The 19,379-nt window shown below is 54.0% G+C and overlaps 1 protein-coding gene across 3 annotated transcripts in view; it reads left to right on the top strand.

Moving 5' to 3' along the window:
• Positions 1-15,512, top strand: part of ADGRG1 (adhesion G protein-coupled receptor G1) — a 36,926-nt gene extending 21,414 nt beyond the window's left edge. For 2 of the 3 annotated variants that reach the window (XM_010596058.3, XM_064273979.1), the window contains exons 2-14: positions 995-1,063; positions 1,849-2,271; positions 3,800-3,932; positions 5,137-5,284; positions 5,903-6,034; positions 6,382-6,498; positions 6,689-6,734; positions 6,946-7,049; positions 7,896-8,014; positions 10,130-10,398; positions 11,476-11,584; positions 12,524-12,792; positions 13,878-15,512. In XM_010596058.3, the coding sequence (XP_010594360.1) occupies positions 1,003-1,063; positions 1,849-2,271; positions 3,800-3,932; positions 5,137-5,284; positions 5,903-6,034; positions 6,382-6,498; positions 6,689-6,734; positions 6,946-7,049; positions 7,896-8,014; positions 10,130-10,398; positions 11,476-11,584; positions 12,524-12,792; positions 13,878-14,011 (2,064 nt within the window). In that variant the 5' untranslated portion in view covers positions 995-1,002 and the 3' untranslated portion in view covers positions 14,012-15,512. Of the gene's footprint in view, positions 1-967; positions 1,064-1,848; positions 2,272-3,799; positions 3,933-5,136; positions 5,285-5,902; positions 6,035-6,381; positions 6,499-6,688; positions 6,735-6,945; positions 7,050-7,895; positions 8,015-10,129; positions 10,399-11,475; positions 11,585-12,523; positions 12,793-13,877 lie in introns of all 3 variants that reach the window. The other variant, XM_010596059.3, reaches the window with a different exon arrangement.
• The last annotated feature ends 3,867 nt before the right edge of the window (positions 15,513-19,379 follow it).

The raw sequence follows: 19,379 nt of genomic DNA, 5'->3' as shown, positions 1-19,379 counted from the left end.
TGAGGATTAATGCAAGTGCGGGGATTGGGAGAGGTCAGCACAGAGGCTGGCAGATAGTAGGTGCTCAGCTAATGGAGGCCTGAGGGGGGCAGAGGCGCCCACTCTACCCTGGGGTGGGAGGTGCTGGACCACCCAGCCAGCCATGGGGAGTTCTTGTCTCCTGCAGAGACAGATGTTCCCCTATTTTGTTCCTGCTGCCCAGGGTCTTGGAACTGGCCCCCTCTGGTGGTCATGATAGGAAGTGCCTCTCTCCTCTAGCCCCTGTAGAGGGTGCTGTGGGCACGTTGATTTCCGTTTCCTTCACCTGGATTCCCACCAAGCCTTTATCCCATTAAGTCTGTGCGCCAGGCCTCGGGCAAGGAGAGGCATCAGGGGTTCTCTGGCTGGCTGAGGAGGAAACAACACGATCCTGCACTGACTAGGGAGGCATTACAGAGGGGATTCTGGTCAGTGGTGGGAACCAAAGGGGGTCAGGGTCAGGACTGACTCTGGAGGGAATTGAGGAAGGCTTCCTGGAGGAGGTGTCCCTCGGGCTGGGTCCCAGGGTTGGTGATGGTGAGGTTCCTGGTGGAGAGCTCTGAGAACCTCATTTCTTCTGTATCTCCTCCAGATCTGGTGGGGAGCAGGGTTATGGTGGTTCTAGGTGATACTGCGGACACTAGACAAGATGTCACGTCACTCCTGGGCCTGGGAGGGAGGCACTATTATTATTTCCATTTTTGGCAACTTACACAGGGTCCTGCAGCAAGTGAGAGGTGGAGCTGGGCTTCGGGCTCCACTGAGTTCCGGACAGCTGCTGCCTCTTGATGCTCAGCTTCTGGCAGCTCTGAGGAGGTCCACGGGCTGTTCCACACTCAACTCCTTGCCTTGCCTCCTAAATCCACGTCACGCTGGGCTGCTCCTCTGCAGGACTGGCCCAACCACCCTGCGGTCCAGGCCCTTGGGTAACACTCCTGGCCTCTTGCAGGCGGTGACTTCTCTGTGTGACTTCTAGGAAGGAAGATGGCTGCCCAAGGGCTGCAGACAGCACTGTTCCCACTGGTTGTGCTCCTACTTATCCAAGGTAAGACTTTCTAGGGCAGCTGCCAGTACCTAGGATAAGCCCTCTGTGCAGGCATGAGCCTGCAGGCACAATTTAGCAAGTGGATGGTGCCTTTTAGCAAAGAAGAAGGCTCCCCTTCTCCTGAGAGATGCAGCCCCACACCAGGGTGCACAGCTCGGGCTGGGAGACATGGGTTGGATTTCAGTCCCACTTGCCTCTGCAGCCAGAGCATCCTTGTGCAGTGCACAGCCTACATGACTGTCCATGGCAGACTTCGCCTCATTAAATACTTTATTGCTATTAAAATACTTTTTTGCCTTTGAAATTATTCTTAATTTTGATTTTGCTCTTTTCTTTTTATTTTTTAAAGCCAGTGATTAAAAAAAATTTTGTGTGTGCTTTTAGTGAAAGTTTACAAATCGAGTCAGTCTCTCACACAAAAACTTATATGCACGTTGCTACATAATCCCAATTGCTCTCCGCCTAATGAGACAGCCCGCTCCCTCCCTCCACTCCCTCTTTTCTTGTCCATTTCGCCAGCTTTAACCCCCTCTACCCTCCCATCTCCCCTCCAGGGAGGAGAGGCCAACATAGTCTAAGTGTCCACCTGATCCAAGAAGCTCCCTCCTCACCAGCATCCAAAGCCAATGATTTTTGAGGAGACAGACTCACATTTTTGTAGACCTTTTTTGAAGTGTAGGTCCTTGGAATGTGTGTAAACCCCAGGGCCGTGCGTTCTGGGCCCAGGGCCTTTACTTTCTCATGTCCTACCCCTGAGCCCCACCTGTGGCCTTGGCTTCCCCCAGGTACCCTCTGTGGGGGCCTCCAGGAAGACTTCCGCTTCTGCGGCCAGCGGAACCAGACGCAGACGAGCAACCTTCGATATGAGCAGACAGCAGTGCTGCACATCTCCATCAAGAACTCCGAGGGGGCTCTGACAGTGCACGCCCCCTTCCCCGCAGCCCCTGGGGCTTCCCGAGTCCTCCCTGACCGCAGAGGCCTCTACCACTTCTGCCTCTACTGGAGCCGCCACACTGGGAAACTGCACCTCCGCTATGGCAAGAACGACTTCTTGCTGAGTGACCAGGCCTCTGGCCTCCTGTGCTTCCGGCACCAGGAGGAGAGCTTGGTCCAGGGCCCCCCACTGCTTGCCACCTCTGTCAGCTCCTGGTGGAGCCCCCAGAACACCAGCCTGCCCGGGGCCACTAGCTTCACCTTCTCCTTCCACAGTAAGAGGACTCCCAGGCAGAAGGGAGAGCTGAGGCAAAGTTCGGGAGCAGGGAGGGCAGGCTTGGAAGCTGCCTGGGCTCTGTTAGGTCACGGAGCCTGGGCTTTGTACAGGTAGTAGGGACCCACTGACGGCATCTGAGCAGGGGAGGCGCCTGATCCAAGGTGTGATTCTGAAAGCTTTGTGGGAAGGTAGGGCTGAGGTGAGAGGGGCAAAATCCCATTCCAAGGCTTCAGGGAAGGTGCAGGAGGTTGAGATCGGAACAGGGCAGGAGTGAAGAATCACTGTAGATTACTTATCCCCATTTCACAGAGGAGAAAACTGAGGCACAGAGAGGCTACCTAGAGCTACAAAGCTCTTAAGTGAGGGAGTCAGGATTTGAACCGGGCAGCTGATTGGATTGAGGTGGAGAATGGGTACAGGAAGAGAGGTCAAAGTTCAGGAAAGCTTTCAGGCTGACTCTGGGATGTGGAACTTGTGTCTGTCCTGCCTGAGGGGGTGATGGGGGTGAAGCGGCTGCTGCCTCTGTTAACTACTGATGGGGGTGGGGTGTGGAGATGGGAGAGGAGAAGGTGGCCAGGGGAGTTGAGGCTTTACAAGGGCCTAGAATTCCCTGATTCTGGTTCTTTCTAGGCACCTCTGGTTTGGGGTGGGGCTGTACCCGAGATGGAGGGTACGGCACTTTGGAAATGTTAGCCAGCCCAGGCTCCTGAAATAGCCTGGGGTGGCAGGGGCAGGTCCGTCTCCTGGCCGAGGTGCCGTCCAGCGCAACAGGCAGGGGTAGAGGCAATCAGACGGGCTCTCCACCCCCAGGCTAGGATTCTACCCTCCACTTGGGAGGATTTGGGGCAAAGTTACAAAGTGCCATTCTGAGAATGGATCTGACCTGGTCTGGTTTGCCCTGTGGAGTGCTTTTTAAAATTTGAGCCAAGGTTTTCAAATCCCCTAAAAATCAGACTTTCTGGCTTGTAAATTCAGATGTGGTTACCCAGGGCCTTGATGGCACGGGGCATGTCCCCTCCTCACATGCCCCACACCCCCCTCCCAGTCTGCCTACCTCATTGTGTCCCCTGTCTGGCTCCTGGAGACACCTGGTCTGCAGCCCTGGGGAGGGGGCCGGAGGCTGGGGACAGGGAGGCCAGCGGGTGTGGAGTCCCTGAACTACTGTACAAGCTGCCCATGTTCCTCCTGACGGAGGCCAGGCTAGGCCAGGCCCTGAGATGGCCTCCATTTCCCCGTGTGCAGATAGAGGGTGCCTGGATAGGCTGTTAGGCAGGCCAGGCCCCACCCCACCTGCTGGGGTTGGAGGTGCTGGAGGGCTGCATGTGACAGAGCCCCTTCTAGCTGGCCTCATCTCTCAGTAACTTTAGGCGAGTCTGTACCACCTCTTGGAGCCTCAGTTTCCTCTTCTGTAAAATGGGGGTAAAAACATTCAGAGTCCTGGTGAGGCTTAACTGGGAGAATAATGGGTGTGGCCCAGCTCCTCAATCAACAGCCTTCCAGCGGGTCTGTCCATTCCTCTCCCCCAGAGCCTCCCCAGAAGGCTTCCCACAATGCTTCGGTGGACATATGTGAGCTGAAGAGGGACCTCGAGCTGCTCAGCAAGCTTCTGAAGCATCCCAGGAAGAGTTCAAGAAGGCCCTCGTCCACCCCTGCCCGACAGTGAGTGTGGCTGGCTCAGGGGGTGGGGGTGGAGGGAGGTACCCGCCAGACCTGGTCCTGGATGGGCTGGGGACCTGGGGCTGGGAGGCACGTTGGAGGCCTCTGCTGGGGCTGGAACATTCTCTGAACTTCTCTGGCTCGTCTTTTCTTCTCCTCCTGGAGTTGCTGAGACACAGCCACCCAGGCTGGGCCCCTCACCAGGCTGAGCCCCTCATCCATGTGAACCAGTAAAAACAACCCATTCACAGCCATCCTCCTGGAATGGCTGTTCTCAGGTCCCCCTTTCCTGAATAAAGGAGAGACTGTTGGCCCAGTTTAGAGCTCAGCAGACTGAAACCCAAGGTGGACAGGGCTGCCCCATGACCCAGAGTGGGTCAGCCCAGGCAGAACTGGCAGTTCTAGAATAGTTGGTGAGCTGCCCCCGGTCTCTCTTCTGTTCTATCCATCTCTGCTGCTCCAGCTTCCTCTCTCCCCCCTCACCTGGCCATTCTCTCTCTCCCACACTCACCTGTTTCTCTCTTGTCCCCCTTTTTCTTTCCCTTGCCCTCTTCCTCAGTCATCTAGTGCTGCTGTAACAGAAGTACCACAACTGGATGGCTTTAACAAAGAGAAGTTTATTCTCTTACAGTCCAGTAGGCTAGAAGCCCGAATTCAGGGCACTGGCTCCAAGGGAAGGCTTTCTCCTTCTGTCGGCTCTGAAGGAAGGTCCTTGTGATCCACCAGCCTTCCCTTGGTCTGGGAGCATCTCAGCTCAGGAACCTCAGGTCCAAAGGATGCGCTCTGCTCCTAGCACTGCTTTCCTGGTGGTATGAGGTCCCCAACTCTCTGCTTGCTTCCCTTTCCTTTTATCTCTTGTAAGATAAAAGGTGGTACAGGCCACATACCACGGAAACTCCCTTTACTTGGATCAGGGATGTGATATGGTACAATCCCACCGTAATCCTCTCTAACATAAAATTATGATCACAAAATGGAGGACAAGCACACGGTACCTGAAATCATGGCCTAACCAAGTTGATACATACATTTTGCGGGGGGGGGGGGGGAATGATTCAATCCATGAAACCCCTCTTCCCCTCTCTCTGCCCCTGCCTCTTCCTTATGTATCTGCCTGAGTCTCTTTGTTCTCTCTCTCTCTGCCCGCCTTCCCTGCCCACCTGGTCCCCTCGCCCACAGTCACACACCCCTCTTTCCTCCCCACCAGGCATCTGCAGAGCCTCGAGTCAAAGCTGACCTCCATGAGATTCGCAGGGGACACAGTGTCCTTTGAGGAAGACCGGATCAATGCCACAGTGTGGAAGCTCCAGCCCACGGCTGGCCTCCAGGACCTGCACCTCCACTCCCGGCAGGAGGTCAGTGCCAAGCCAGGGCTAGGCCCGAGTGGGAAACAGACCTGGGGCCCACAGAAGTGGAGCCGGGGGTGTGCCTGCCAAGCAGCCCCCTCCTCAGCCTTTCCCCGGGCTCTCTGTGGGGCAGAGGCGGGCTGACAGGGAGGCCCTCAGGCTCAAGGATAACCCTCCTCAGTCAGTGTCTACCCCATGGTACTGACGACCCAGTGGTGGAGACAAGCAGGAGGGGGAACTGTTCTCAGCCCCAGGGGCTCCTGGGACACACCTCTATGAATGCAAGACCAACCCCAAAATGCCTATCCATGCACCCTTCAGTGGGTCCCTTTGGCTACCCATGTGGCCCACCACTCCAGGTGCTAATAGGCAGGGCTGGGGTCTGAAGCCCTGGACAAGAGAACAGGCATGTGATTCTCCCAGCCTGTTTGCCCCTGGGCCTCTGGGCTCTAACCACAGGGCCCCCTAGCCAGAGCTGGTGCCCAGGAGGGAGGAGTGAGAAGGGCTGTGGTAAGTCAGCATGGCTTCCTGGAGGAGGTGGGTTAGAGATGGCAGCACCCAGGAAGGGATGTGCTGGGGGCTGGGGGGCACCTCTGGCTGAGCCCTGAAGGGACTCTGTTTCTGCAGGAGGAGCAGAGTGAGGTCCTGGAGTACTCGGTGCTGCTGCCCCGCGTGCTGTTCCAGAGGGCCAAAGGCAGGAGGGGGGAGGCCGAGAAGAGACTCCTACTAGTGGACTTCAGCAGCCAAGCCCTGTTCCAGGTATGGGGCCCTCATGCTCATGCCCTCCCCTGGAGAAACCAGTTTCTGATGGAGAGATGGAAGGAAGGCATGCAGCCAAGTCTCAGCCTCCAGGGGTCAAAGCCTTTCCTTGTGCAGTCAGAAATTGAGCTGCAAGGTGAAAATCTCCCCAGGAGAAGTCCAAGTCATGTAGTTCTCACTACAGTGTAAATGATTACATGGGCAAGAATCGTTTCCAGAGAGAAATTGCATCTCAGAGAAATGTGCTGGGGGGAGAGAGGAATCAAGAAAGCCTTGGGGACTCCTTGGCCTTTCTTCCTCAGCCTTGAGCCCCTCTCTATACTCTTCCCCCAATCCCATATATCTAGGACAAGAATTCCAGCCAAGTCTTGGGTGAGAAAGTCTTGGGTATCATTGTGCAGAACACCAAAGTAGTAAACCTCTCGGAGCCTGTGGTTCTCACCTTCCAGCACCAGCCACAGCCGGTGAGCATGAGAAAACCAATCAGAGGGGGCAAGCATCCCTGGCTTGGCCGTATCCTCCTTTTGACCCCTCCCTCCTATCTCACTTATCCTTAACAAAAAGACTGCCTGGCTGAGGGTAGACTTCCTCTGCCTGGGCCTTTACAAAGGGATGGAATGTAATGGGATCCACTCTCCTTTCCTTTTCCTATAGAAGAATGTGACTCTACAGTGTGTATTCTGGGTTGAAGACCCGACATGTGAGTACAGAGGGGAGGTCTAGGCTGGGCAAATATCTGGAGGAAAAAGAGGGTCCTGGAGTGTGGGGATGGGGAGTTAATCAGGGAAGACTTCCTGGAAGAAGGTAAGCTTTGAAGAGAGAGTGATGGCCAGCTAGGGACCTGCATTTAGGGGGTTAGAGTGGGGTCCTTGGGGACTGGGCTTGATCAGAGCAGCATACTGTCCCCTCAGTGAACAGCCCAGGGAGCTGGAGTGACGCTGGGTGTGAGACCCTCAGGAGAGAGACCCAGACGTCTTGCCTCTGCAACCACCTGACCTACTTTGCAGTGCTGATGGTGAGTGGTCCTCCGCCTACCCCCAGGCACCATAGCTGAGTCCTTGTTCTGTGCCAGGCACGTTTCACACATTATGTTATTTATTCCTTATAACAACCCCCCAAGTAGCTCCTGTTGTTGTCCCATTTTATAGATAACAAATTGAGGCTCAGAGATGGTAAGCAGCTTACCCAGGTTCACACAGCTGGAAAGTCCAAGATCTGGTCTGTGCAGCCCTTGCTCTTTATTCCCAAATTTTGATGTGCGTTGGTATCACCTTGGGAGCATGATTAAAAAACAGATTATGGACCCAGCCTGGGATTCTGATTCCACAGGGTTGGGGTGGGGCTGGAAGTGTATTTCTAATGAGCTCCTGAGGGGATACTGAGACCCTGAATGGAGGCCCCTGCCTGAAGTGGGCTCCAGTGCCCCCAGGATCATAGAAGCTTTGTATCCTAGGTTCATACTCCCAGAATCCTAGGATTCTAGCATCTGAGGGACTCTAGAGGCCACCAGCTCTTCCTGTGGTTGTCCAGTTGAGTGTCCCTGGTGGTGGGCAGCTCACTCCCTCACAGGAAATCTATTCCCATGTTGAATATTGTAGAAAAAGTAAGTGGCAGGAGAGAAAAGACAAATAGAACAAAAAAGAGTTCTTGACCTTTGTGGGTGAGGAACCCATTTGAGAATGTGGTAAGAGCTACTAAACCCCCTCCAAAAGAATACACTTATGAGGACCATATTCTGCTCGGGTTCAGGGTGATGATTCATAGGCTCCCATTTGGGACCCATGGGTTAGTCCCCATCCAGGGCAAATCCTCAGTGTTGACTGGGACACTGAGGCCAGCCCTGACTTGTCTCCCGGCCCAGGTCTCCTCTGTTGAGGTGGACGCTGTGCACAAGCATTACCTGACCTTCCTGTCCTATGTGGGCTGTGTCATCTCTGCCCTGGCCTGCGTCTGCACCATTGCTGCCTACCTCTGCTCCAGGTAGGGCCTGGGAGGGGCAGGAAAAGGGGAGCGAGATGCTCCATTCCAGGGCCCTAGTCCGGGACCCCATAGCCATGGATACTGGCCTCAGAGATTGCCACCGCACCCCCACCCCACCCCCTGAAATGTGTGCGGGGGTGGAGAAGCCGTGGGGGTGCTGTCTGCTAAGCTTGGGGGTGGGGAGTGAGATGGCAGGGTGGGGGGAGCAGGGCACACCGTCTCCTCAGATGTCTGGTGTTTGAACAGCACAGCATTTAAAATTTTAATCAACTGCCAAAATTTAAATATTGGGAGAGTTCACATAAAAACCTAGATTTCTGCCTTTGAATAATCAGATGTGATACCTCTGGGTCCAAGTAATAATATAATGGTGATGATAATGATAACAGTTAACACTTATATTGTGCTTCCCCTGTGCCACCCACTGTCCTGAGTGGTTTACCTTAGTAACTCAGTTCATCCTCACAGCAACACTATGAGGGAGGCTCAGAGAAGGCAAGTGACTTGTCTAAGGTTGTACAGAGAGGAAGTGGCAAAAGCAGGCCTACAACCCTGGCAGGCTAGCTCCAGGCCCACATGGCCACAGTTGCCAGAGCCGAGCTGCCACTGTGGACAGGCATAGTCTTGCCAGCTCTTTCTAGCCCCCATTCCCTCGTTTGAGAGTTTTAAGGCCTGTCTCCTGCAGATATTTGAGTTTGACCCTCATGGGGCTTTTGTCATCCCAGTCCCAGCTGAGTTAGCTGGGGAAGAAGGAGCCCTGTGCCAAGCTTTTTTTTTTTTTTTTTAATAATTTTTATTGTGTTTTAAGTGAAAGTTTACAAATCAAGTCAGTCTCTCACACAAAAACCCATATACACCTTGCTACACTCTTCCCCTAATGAGACAGCCTGCTCTCTCCCTCCACTCTCTCTTTTCTGTGGCAAGCTTTTGCCTGAATGAAGAGTGCCTTCTTCATTCACCCTCAGACTGGCTGGCTATGGTGATTGTGGTGATGGGGCGTGTTGTCTGCATTGTCAGTGCTTGGCTTGGCCTAAAGTGGGGTCTACCTGCAGTCAGGTTCTGGGCCTGTTTGGGTGGAAGGGAGACATCCTTAGTTCTGTGGACACCGGGGTATCCTCCCTGTCTTTCACACTGGGGAAGGGGAGGAAGAGCTGTGTGCGTGTACATACATGTATGTGTGCCTGTGTCATGTGTGTCCATAGCTGTACACGCAGTGGGGCTGGAGCAGATGATGTGGAGGGATGTTTGACGGGCTCAGGGGAAGCCTGGGGCAAGGATGGAAGTCCCCCATCACTACTAGTTGATCACAAACATGCCGGAGAACATGGGACAGGAACCCTTAGGAACTGAGCGTGTTATCTGTGCCAGACGTTTTACTTCTGGGTAACCCTCACCCTGACTCTGGGAGGGAGGTGTTGTGCTGCCACTTCACAGATGAGGAAACCGAGGGTCTGAGGGGAAAAGGGCAGACCAAGGTGGAGTATTGTGCTAGGAACAGGGTGGGGTGGGAGCCTAGGGTGCTGGGGTCTGTGTGCTCTGTAGCACCTCTGGGAGCCAGCTGTCTGCAGGCAGAGCACTGTGGGGGGATGAGGAGTGGGAAGCCATGGAGGAAAGCTGGCAGTGCCGTGGACCACTTAGAATCCCATGGGAGTTGTGCAGGCCCAGACTTGCTAACCTGCAGACAGACAGATGCTCATACCCAGGTTCACAGCTGTGGAAGCACAGCCCTGCAGACAGGCAGGCAGATGCAAAACATGGCATCGATTCTCCAAAACAGCAAAAAACCCCAAATCTTTCCCCTCCAACCGTGGGAGTATCTGGTTTATTGTAGTAGCTGATTTGGCTTCCTCACTTGGCCTGACTAAGTCTTATATTAAATGCTCACTTGGTGCCTTGCCTGTGGGTACTGGTCGCATGTGCACACGGACAAGTAGGAAGCAGACTGGCTATATCCAAGAGAGTAAGATAGGGTGCGTGCATGTGTGTGTGTGTGTGTGTGTGTGTGTGTGTGAAGCCTGGGAAGGCTTCCTGGAGGAGGAAGACAAGTGGGCATACCCCTGCCATCCCCTTCCCACACTCGCCAGCCAGAGTGACCCTGTCCCTCCCCCCGCACAGGAGGAAGCCTCGGGATTACACCATCAAGGTGCACATGAACTTGCTGTTGGCCATCTTCCTGCTGGACGTGAGCTTCCTCCTCAGCGAGCCGGTGGCCCTGACGGGCTCTGAGGCTGGTTGCCATGCCAGTGCCATGCTCTTGCACTTCTCCCTACTTGCCTGCCTCACCTGGATGGGCCTCGAAGGCTACAACCTCTACCGACTTGTGGTTGAGGTCTTTGGCACCTATGTCCCTGGCTACATGCTCAAGCTGAGCCTCATGGGCTGGGGTAAGTGGGTGGGGGTAGGAGTATCTCCCTGGCTCAGGAGGGCTGTTGGTGGGCCTCCCAGACCTGCCTTTCCCACTTGACTTTTGGCAAAACTCAGGTACCTGTTTCCATTTCTTCACCTACCTCTCTGACTGGTCCGTCTCTGTTTCCTTCACCCACTCATCCTCAGGGGTCCTTCACCTTGGTTGGGTCAAGGTCCCTTTTAGGAAGGCGAGGCAGTGGGTCCTCTCCCCAAGAAACACAAATTCCCCACATCGCTCATTGCATTCAAAGGGGGTTTTCAGGCAGGGCTGCCATGTATGGATGTGCAGCTGTACCCATCAAAAAGCACCCAGCTTTGGATGAATGGGGCTGAAATCCAGTCTCCTCCACCTCCAGGCTGGCGGTATCCCTCAGGTAACAGATTCCCCGTGGCTTTGGCCATGTTCTTGGCCAACAACATCCCAATTCACCTATGGCCCAGGCCTCTCTTGTGTCCGGGCCCAGGAGCTCACATCACAAGTCCTTTTGGACATTTCACAGGCCCCTCAACCTCCATGTGCCCGACCCCAGCTCCTCCTCCTGTGTTTCTCACTTGTTCTCTTTGTTGACTCCATCCACTCACATGACACACTTCTGTGTCAGACCTGGGTGTTGGCTGTGGGCGACCCCTCCAGGGAGCTCTCCCTCTGTACCTCATGAAAGAGATCTAGGCCCAGCCCAGACATCCCCTGGGGGCAGAACTCTGGATGTTCCCCTTCTACTCACTCCCACCCACTAGTGCCCCGTCGTTTCCTTTCATCTCTCATAACTCCAGCCCCTTAGATGGGAACTCCAAGCCCTTTCTCCCAGGGCCCCCAGGTGGTGAGGGGATAGGGTAGGGTCAGGGGAGATGGGCCCCCTATGGGAAACCCAAACTAGAATGGGGAAGGAGAGGAGCCAAACTCAGGGGCCACTTTCTCTGAATGTCGGGGGACTGGGCAGGCTCTGGGAGCACAGGCTCTAGAGGAAGTCTCACCCTTAAGGCCCCCATGATGGCCAAGAAAAGAGTGGGCCTTGGGAAGTGGGAAATGGAGCTCCAGAGTTTGTCATCCACAGGGTTCCCCATCTTCCTGGTGACACTGGTGGCACTGGTGGATGTGAACAATTATGGTCCTATCATCCTGGCTGTGCACAGGACTCCAGAGAGAGTAATCTACCCTTCCATGTGAGTGGCCGTGTGAGGTGGGGGCAGGAATGTGGGCCTCAGGGTACAAAGGCTGGAGAGCAGACCTGGGCCCAGGCCATGCTGTCTAGGACACTCCTGGGTTCCAGACTGCTGGAGCTATTGGCCTGGGAGTGGCTGGAGCACTAGGCTGAGGACCAGGAGGGTGAGAGCAGGCCTGACTCTGCCATTCACTCGCTGGGTAACCTTGGGCAGGTCCTGGCACCTCCCTGGGCCTTAGTTTTCCCATCTATGAATGGGGGAGAGTTGAAGCAGATGAACCCCCACTATGTTCCTTTGTTGCTCTTCTGTCTCTTCATGCAGATGGAAAGACTTAGGCCTAGAAAGGCCAGAGATCCCCTGCCACACTGAGGGGCAGTAGTAGAAGCAGGACTAGAAGCTGGGGGGCTCCTGAGACCCAGGCTGGGAAGGAGTCTTTTTTACTGGCTCAGCATTTTGAAAATTTCAGCCCTTCACATCCTGACCCCATGTTTTTTTCCCTATCCTTGTACCGTCTGTATTATTATTTACTTAATATTTTTCTTTAAATCATCTGACTCTTTAGCTTAAATGTACTTTGAAATATTTATCAACACTATAAATAGAAAACAAACACCGCATGTCATAAACAGCAAGAAGTCATGAAAACAGACACAGTGACAACAAAACCTTGTTATTAAATTACAGCTTGATCATATTGCAGGCGAAGGCTGAGCCTGAGGCCTGCTGTTTGTTGAAAAGGAAGACTAGCAAGTGTTAAAGACATTAAAGACACGTTAGTACCAAACTGAGTCTTTTCCTTGACTAAAGGAGAGGAATATAAGAGAACTGAAATGGGAGTGATTCTCTCATTTGTAGCTCAGGTTCACTACAGGGCACAGCCCTGGTCCAGGAAGCTGTGCCAGCCAGGCCATGAGCTGAGCCCTCACATCTTGCCTACAGGTGCTGGATCCGGGACTCCCTGGTCAGCCACATCACCAATCTGGGCCTCTTCGGCCTGGTGTTTCTGTTCAACATGGCCATGCTGGGCACCATGGTGGTGCAGATCCTGCGGCTGCAACCTCACGCCCAGAAGTGGCCCCACGTGCTGACACTCCTGGGCCTTAGTCTGGTCCTCGGCCTGCCTTGGGCCCTGGTCTTCTTCTCCTTTGCCTCTGGTACCTTCCAGCTTGTCGTCCTCTACCTCTTCAGTATCATCACCTCCTTCCAAGGTAGGCATTGACAAGACTCTTCCCCTCAGCCCAGGCAGGGTGCCCATGTGCAGAGCACAGGGCAGAGAAGAGAGGACTTAGGGGACTTGAAGGCTTCCCTTCTCAGTCTTCCCATCCATAAAATGGGGGCATCCAGGCCACATCAACAAGTGTTTATGGAACACCTACTATGTACAAGCACTATGCTAAGCTCTGGGGTTACATTCATCAGGTTGGCCAAGTGAGGACTCTGTTCCCATGGAGCTCACATTCTAGTGGGGAGGACAATGGACGAGCAAGCTACCAGCCACCAGAGGTGACATCAGAGAATAGGAGAATAATAGCAGACAACGTGAGGAACAATGCCAGTGCCGGAGGCCAGAGAGACCAGGGAGCCTTCTCTGTACGAGAGCCATTTGAAGGCCCTCCCCAGGCTCTCATGTGTGCCGTGAGGCAGCTGACTTTACCTTTGAGTCTTTGTTTTCTAATCCATGATATGAAAGGGACTTTGAAGATTATAATTCACCCAGCCAACATTTATTGAGCCATAAATAAATCATGTATTATTATTTGAAGTGTTGGCAGTTCAAATCTGCCAGGCGCTCCTTGGAAACTCTATGGGCAGTTCTACTCTGTCCTACAGGGTCGCTATGAGTCGGAATTGAATCGACGGCACTGGGTTTACTGGGTATTATTATTTGGGGGAGAAGCAATACAAGGTGGTGCTTAAGTGGGTGGGCTCCGGAACATGGCCACCACTGTTGGACTCCTGGCTCTGCCATTTCCTGCTCAGCCAAGCCCCCTTACCTCCCTGGGCCTCAGTCTCTTCATTTGTAAGATGGAAATAATCATGAACAGGACCTCATAGGACCCTTAAAAGAATAAAGTGAAAAGATGTGTGCCAAGGACTTAGTCCAGTGCCTGGTGCATAGTGGGTGCTCCTGAGTGGTATTACATGTCATGTGGGTGCCCGACAGCATGTGTGGGGAGAAGGGTGGGATAGGGAGGGGGGGCAGAGCTGAGTCAAGGTGGCTCTGGGTGGGGAGGAGGTAGAGTGGAATGGGCTGCTCCCGACTCTGAGCCTGTACCCCCTCTACTGCCTCCAGGCCTCCTCATCTTCCTCTGGTACTGGTCCATGCGGCTGCAGGCCCGGGGCGGCGGCTCCTCTTCCCTCAAGAGCAGCTCAGACAGCGCCAGGATCCCCATCAACTCGGGCAGCACCTCATCTGGCCGCATCTAGGCCACCAGCCCATCTGCCAGCATGAGGAAGCAGAGACTCGGCTGCTCCTCACCACAGCCTTTGGCCCCCACAGCCGGGCCCAGCCCTTGGCTGGCCAACCTTGGAAATTGAGAAGGCCCAAAGTCCTCAGAGGGACGGGGCTGTTGCCATGGGGACCAGATTCCCAGGCTGGGCTTTCTGGGTCCAGCTCCCAGTGGGCTCAGGAGTGCACGGCTGCACTGGCAGTGGGATCACCCCCAGCCATCCTAACTGAGGCTGAGGCCAAGCTGTTCATCACCTCTCTCAAGCCCGGCCTCGCTGCTGGGCTTGGGACCTGCAGGACCCAAGATCAGGTTTCACTCTGTGGAGTATATTCTCATCCCTGTGCCACTGTTTCAGGGCAGAATGTGGCCGTGGCAGCTCAGTCTCCGGTGACCACGATGTAGCACTCAACCAGCGCTCCTGCAGCCCCTATCATTTTAACCTGAGGGGAGGCAGAGCTTTGGAGCCAGACCCTGGAGGAAGAGTGGCCCCTCCCTTGGGCATAGTGGCAGCTCCCCTACCTTCAAGCCTAGGGCCCCCTCCCTCCCTCAGCATCCCAGCCTTCCCTCCTCCCTCCCAGAGGTCCCTCTAATCTCCCTCCTATCCTAAGAGCATCCCCAGCCCACATCCTCCCCTCAGGCCTCCCCAGGCCCTCCCCCATGGCCAACTCACAGCCTAGGGTCTCTAATTCCAATGCTGTATTTTGGGTGGTGGTTTCCAAGAGCCGCCTGGTGCCTGCTGTAAACCTTTATGTACTGCACAGACCTCTGCCTGTCCCTGACTCAGACTTAGTATAGATGTTCTACGCTGGGCTGTTCCATCTCTCCTTCTGGGTCTCTCTACAAGCTGCATCACCCTTGCTCACACCTGCCAACCCTATACCTCAGGAGGGTCTTGGCAGCTCCTGAAACCCTTTTGGGGCAAGAACTGTGGAGGGTAACAGTCCAAACTTCTTCTACTCCAGCACTCTGAGGACTGAGACATACCTCCCCTGGTGACACTGGCCTAGAGCCTAATGCTCTCTCAAGGGGTCACCTCCGAATACCTGCAAACAACCTTGTGCACACTTGGCTGCCCAGCACAGTTGATTCCGTGCAATAAGCACACACCGATCAGTCCCTGGCTGTGTCCAGCCCTGTGCTAGGTGGTGGGGACACAGACCCAGCCTCTCCCCTCCGTGAGTTCTCAGTGGAGTGCAGGAGGCATGCACTAGACAAGAGCTCCTGGAGCTACAGGCACAGGGTCGGGGAACCATCATCCTTGGCTGGGAATCCAGGAAGACTTCCTGTAGGAGGTCACGTATGAGCTCAGTCTTTAAGATGGGGAAGGTTTTCTTTTTAAGTACCAGTTCATTTGTCTTTGATTATTTAAGATAAAAACAAAAACAAACAAAAAAACCCTGTTCGTTGTAGAATATTTGGAAACTGTAGAAGAGTATAAAGAAGAAAATAAAAATCAGCTGTCATTGTCACCTAGCAAACCAGCATAAACATTTTGGAGCATTTCCTTCTGAACCTTTTTCTATTTTATTTTATTTTTTTGGTAAGATTCACTCGTTCAAGTGCTTTGAGGCCAGACAGGTGACAAGAAGGAGAGAAGAGGGCCATGTGGGAAAAAAAATAAACTGCTGGAAATCTCATCAAAGAGGGCATGTGCTGGGGAGGCAGCAGGGAGTAGTGGGGTCTGGAGAACTGGAGGTGGCAACCCCACGCCAAGGAGCCGCTGCCGCTTACCTCCAGCCAGTCACTACTCTGTAGGGATAAGAAATCCCAGAAACTCCAGATGGTGGTGTGAAATCCCTTGATTTAAAAAAAAAAATTTTTTTTCACTGGCCAAAGAAATCACATTTGAGGGCTGGATTCATTCCTTGGCCAGTATCAGGATGCACATAACCAGCATAAAGACCATTCTGAAGTAGGAGGGCTGCCAAGAACAGAATGAGTGGACTTTTCTCCCATTACTGCTGTCAACCCAGGGCTTCCAACCATGTTCATTCAGATTCAGACTCCTGCCGAGGCTCTGCTTTTCTAACAAGTTCCCAGGCGATGCTAATGCTGCTGGTTAGGGACCAGTTCTGAGAGCCACTAGCACAGTAGTGATTCCTAAAATTTATTATACATAAAAATCACCTGGGGATCTTGTTAAAATATAGATTCTGATTCAGTATATCTGGGGGTGGAAATGCAAATTCTCAGCAGCGGTTCGAACTGGGATGAACCAGGCTGAAGCACTGTGTCAGCCTTGTCCCATCAAATCTCCCCTCCCCGCCCTGTGACAATAGGTGAGGTGGATCTTTTAGGTTTCCAGCCCTGTTCAGTTATGAGAACGGTCATGCTTGATAATTACTATTCCTGTTCAGGGAGGAAAGTCCAGTCTAGTCTAAACCAAAGCCCAAAGCAGGCTGGCATGAGAGCTTTCTCCCCTCTGCAGCCTCCTCCCCTATCCCCTGGCTGCTCAGGTGGGCACAGGTAGGGCAAAGGAGCATAGGATCAGTGTGATGCCACCTTGTGGCCAGAGGTGGACTGGCCATGTCCCCAGGCTGCGGAGCATTTACATGTTGGCTCTTTTTTGGGAGGTGTGGAAGGAACATGGGTGTGGGATCTTTGGGCGCCTGCAGGGAATGTGACATATGGGCACCCCCTGTGCCCACCTCAACCCTTCCTCTTTGCTCCTGCCTCTTCCATTGGCCTCCCTGCCTCTTTCTCCAGACAAGGGGTGGAGGAGGGTTCTCTTCTGCCCCTCAGCTCCTGATATTTGAAGCCAAACCTTCACAAGTACCCCCATTTGGCAGCTCAGTGGGGTCAGCATGGCTCCCCTCCTTACAGGCTTTCAGTCTCTGTGAGAGGGTCTCTCTGAGCCCCATCACTTGGCTAGGGCCAGCTGGCTGGGGAGGGGGCACTCCCTACCTCTCTGATCTTCAGTGGGAGGGGAAACAACCAGGTCTCCTCTCACAGGCAGACAGGACTCCCCTCAAACAAATTCTCTCTCTTCAAAGAACTCTCTAGAACGTCTCGTTTCTGTTTTCGAGGCTGGCTTGTGTAGTGGGGAGAGGGTGTTAGGTCTGGTCCCGTCTTCTTGTGGCATGCCCTGGTGGGGGCACCTGGCAGCTTTGTGGTTATGGGCTGTGGGGCTCAAGACCACAGGACCACTGTTCCCACCAGGCCGTGACAGGTTGGCATCTGGAAACATCTCTCTGGTGTGGAAAAAGGATTGGTGCAGCCAGAGGTGAGTCAGCTGGCCCAGTCTGGCCAGATGACTTGAGGCCTTGCCCCTGAAGTCAGTGTCTACTTGGAGCTGCTGGGACAACCGTGGGGGCTACAGCACAGAGAAGTGGAAGTCACAGTTCTGTTTACCCCAGGAAGGGGGCTTCACACCAGTCCCTACCCCTTGGAGACCTAGAAGGAGTTCTTTTAGAGAACAGACTGTCGGGAGAGGTAACCCTCCTCCTGGCCCGGCCTGAGTCTCCCCAGCCCCTTTCCCAGCCCCCTGGCCCTGCCTTCTGGATGTGCTTGGCACTATGTCTTGGTCTGCAGACTCCAGGTGCTTCACAGACAGGTACCCCTGAGGCCCTCTGAGGGTCAAGGCTTTCTTTCTCTGCAGGCTCTGGAGGAAGGTCCTGGTCTCTTATGAGCTTCTGCTCCTGGGTGGTCTTCACGTGTCTTGGCATCTCTCTTCCTCCATATCTGTTTCTTTCATTTGCTTATTTGATCTCTTTTATATCTCACAAGAGATTGATTTAAGACACCCTACACTAATCTTGTCCATTAACATAACAAAGACAACCCATTCCCAAATAAGATTATAACCACAGGCATGGAGATTTGGGTTTACAACACATATTTTGGGGGGACAAAATTCACTCTATAAAAGTAGGTCAGGCTTCAGGATGGGTCTCTGAGGTGGACCCAGCACGTCACAGTTCACAAAGCCCTTATCCATCACGTCCATCTCCCCTCATCCATGGCCAGGAGGGCAGCAGGCAGGCAGGCAGGTCAGAGGAAGGCTGGCTGTGGTGCGGTGGGAGGGGCAGGCCCAGTGGTTCCTATCTGTGCTTCAAGCCTTCCTGAAGAGGAAGTGCCTGGGGCTCAGGAACCCTGGATTCTGACCTGTGCTCCATGAGAGATTTGCATCTGCCTCCCACACCCTGTGAGTAGCCCAACACTCCCTCCCCACCCCATCAGAGGACTGAGTCCCGTCTGGATACCATGTGGGAGGAAGAGGCCAGCTGGGGCTGGACGGGCCCTAGTGAGACTCCAGTGTGAGCAAGGCCATCTCTGGCCCACGGCCTGGGGAGGGTGCTGGTGAAGACACCCCTTCATGAAGGTGCCCTTTGCCTCCTGTTCTCGGAGGGGCCCTGCCTCACCCACATGACTCCTTGGAGCCATAAGAGTTGGAGCCTGAGTGGTCAGCTTTCTCCCTGCCCCCTCTCCCATGCCACACCTGGTGTGTGTTTGCAACCCCCATTTCCCGCTTGGGCCCCTTGTGACCAGCTGGGAGATGACGACAATAATTTCACAGCAATGATCATCATAAAACAAGAATGATAACAGTGGCCTTGCCCACTGACTGAGCAATCCACATACATCCCCTCATGAGGCCACCACATCCCTCAAGAGCGGGCCAGAGGCAGACGATAGCACACGCAAGGTCACCGGCCAGGAAGTGGCCAGGACGGTCACCGCCTTGCTGCCGCTCTGTGCCTTGTGCTATCCAGCGTGGTGGGGGAGACCCGGGTGTGGGGCCATCTCCTCTCCTTCCAGGCTCCTGCAGGTGTGGGCCTGAGCCTGTTGTGTTGCTGTGTGCCATCTAGTTGATTTCAACTCATAGTGACTGCACGTGACAATAGAACTGCCCCATAGGGTTTTCATGGCTGTGCTCTTTATGGGAAGAAGCTCTGGTGGTACTGTGGTTAAGCTCTTGAACCCACCAGTCATTCCAAGGGAAAAAGATGTGGCAGCCTGATTCCATAAAGATTACACAGCCTTAGAAACTGTATGGGGCAGTTTTACTGTGTCATGTGTGGTTATTATAAGTAGGAATTGACTTGCCTGCAACAGGTTTGGTTAATCTTTATGGGATCAGGTTGTCAGGTCTTTCTCCCTTGGACCCGCTGGTGGGTTCGAAGCCCTAACCTTTTAGTTAGTAGTTAAGCTCTTCAACTTTTGTGCCACCAGGCCCTGGCCTTGTTCAAACCATAGGAAGGAGCTTGAGCACCATCTGCCTCTCCATCCTCATCCTGCTGCCAGGCCCTCTGCCCGACAGGCACCTCCTCCCCTCGAGGCAGCACCATCACTGTGTCTGCTTCACAGAGAGGGAAACTGAGGCTCAGAAAGACCCATCCTCCAAC

Source organism: Loxodonta africana, chromosome 21 (assembly GCF_030014295.1).
Source record: "Loxodonta africana isolate mLoxAfr1 chromosome 21, mLoxAfr1.hap2, whole genome shotgun sequence".
NCBI classification, from domain to species: Eukaryota; Metazoa; Chordata; class Mammalia; order Proboscidea; family Elephantidae; genus Loxodonta; species Loxodonta africana.
The sequence above is the reverse complement of the archived record's forward strand: the minus strand, read 5'-3'. Positions and strand labels throughout refer to the sequence as shown.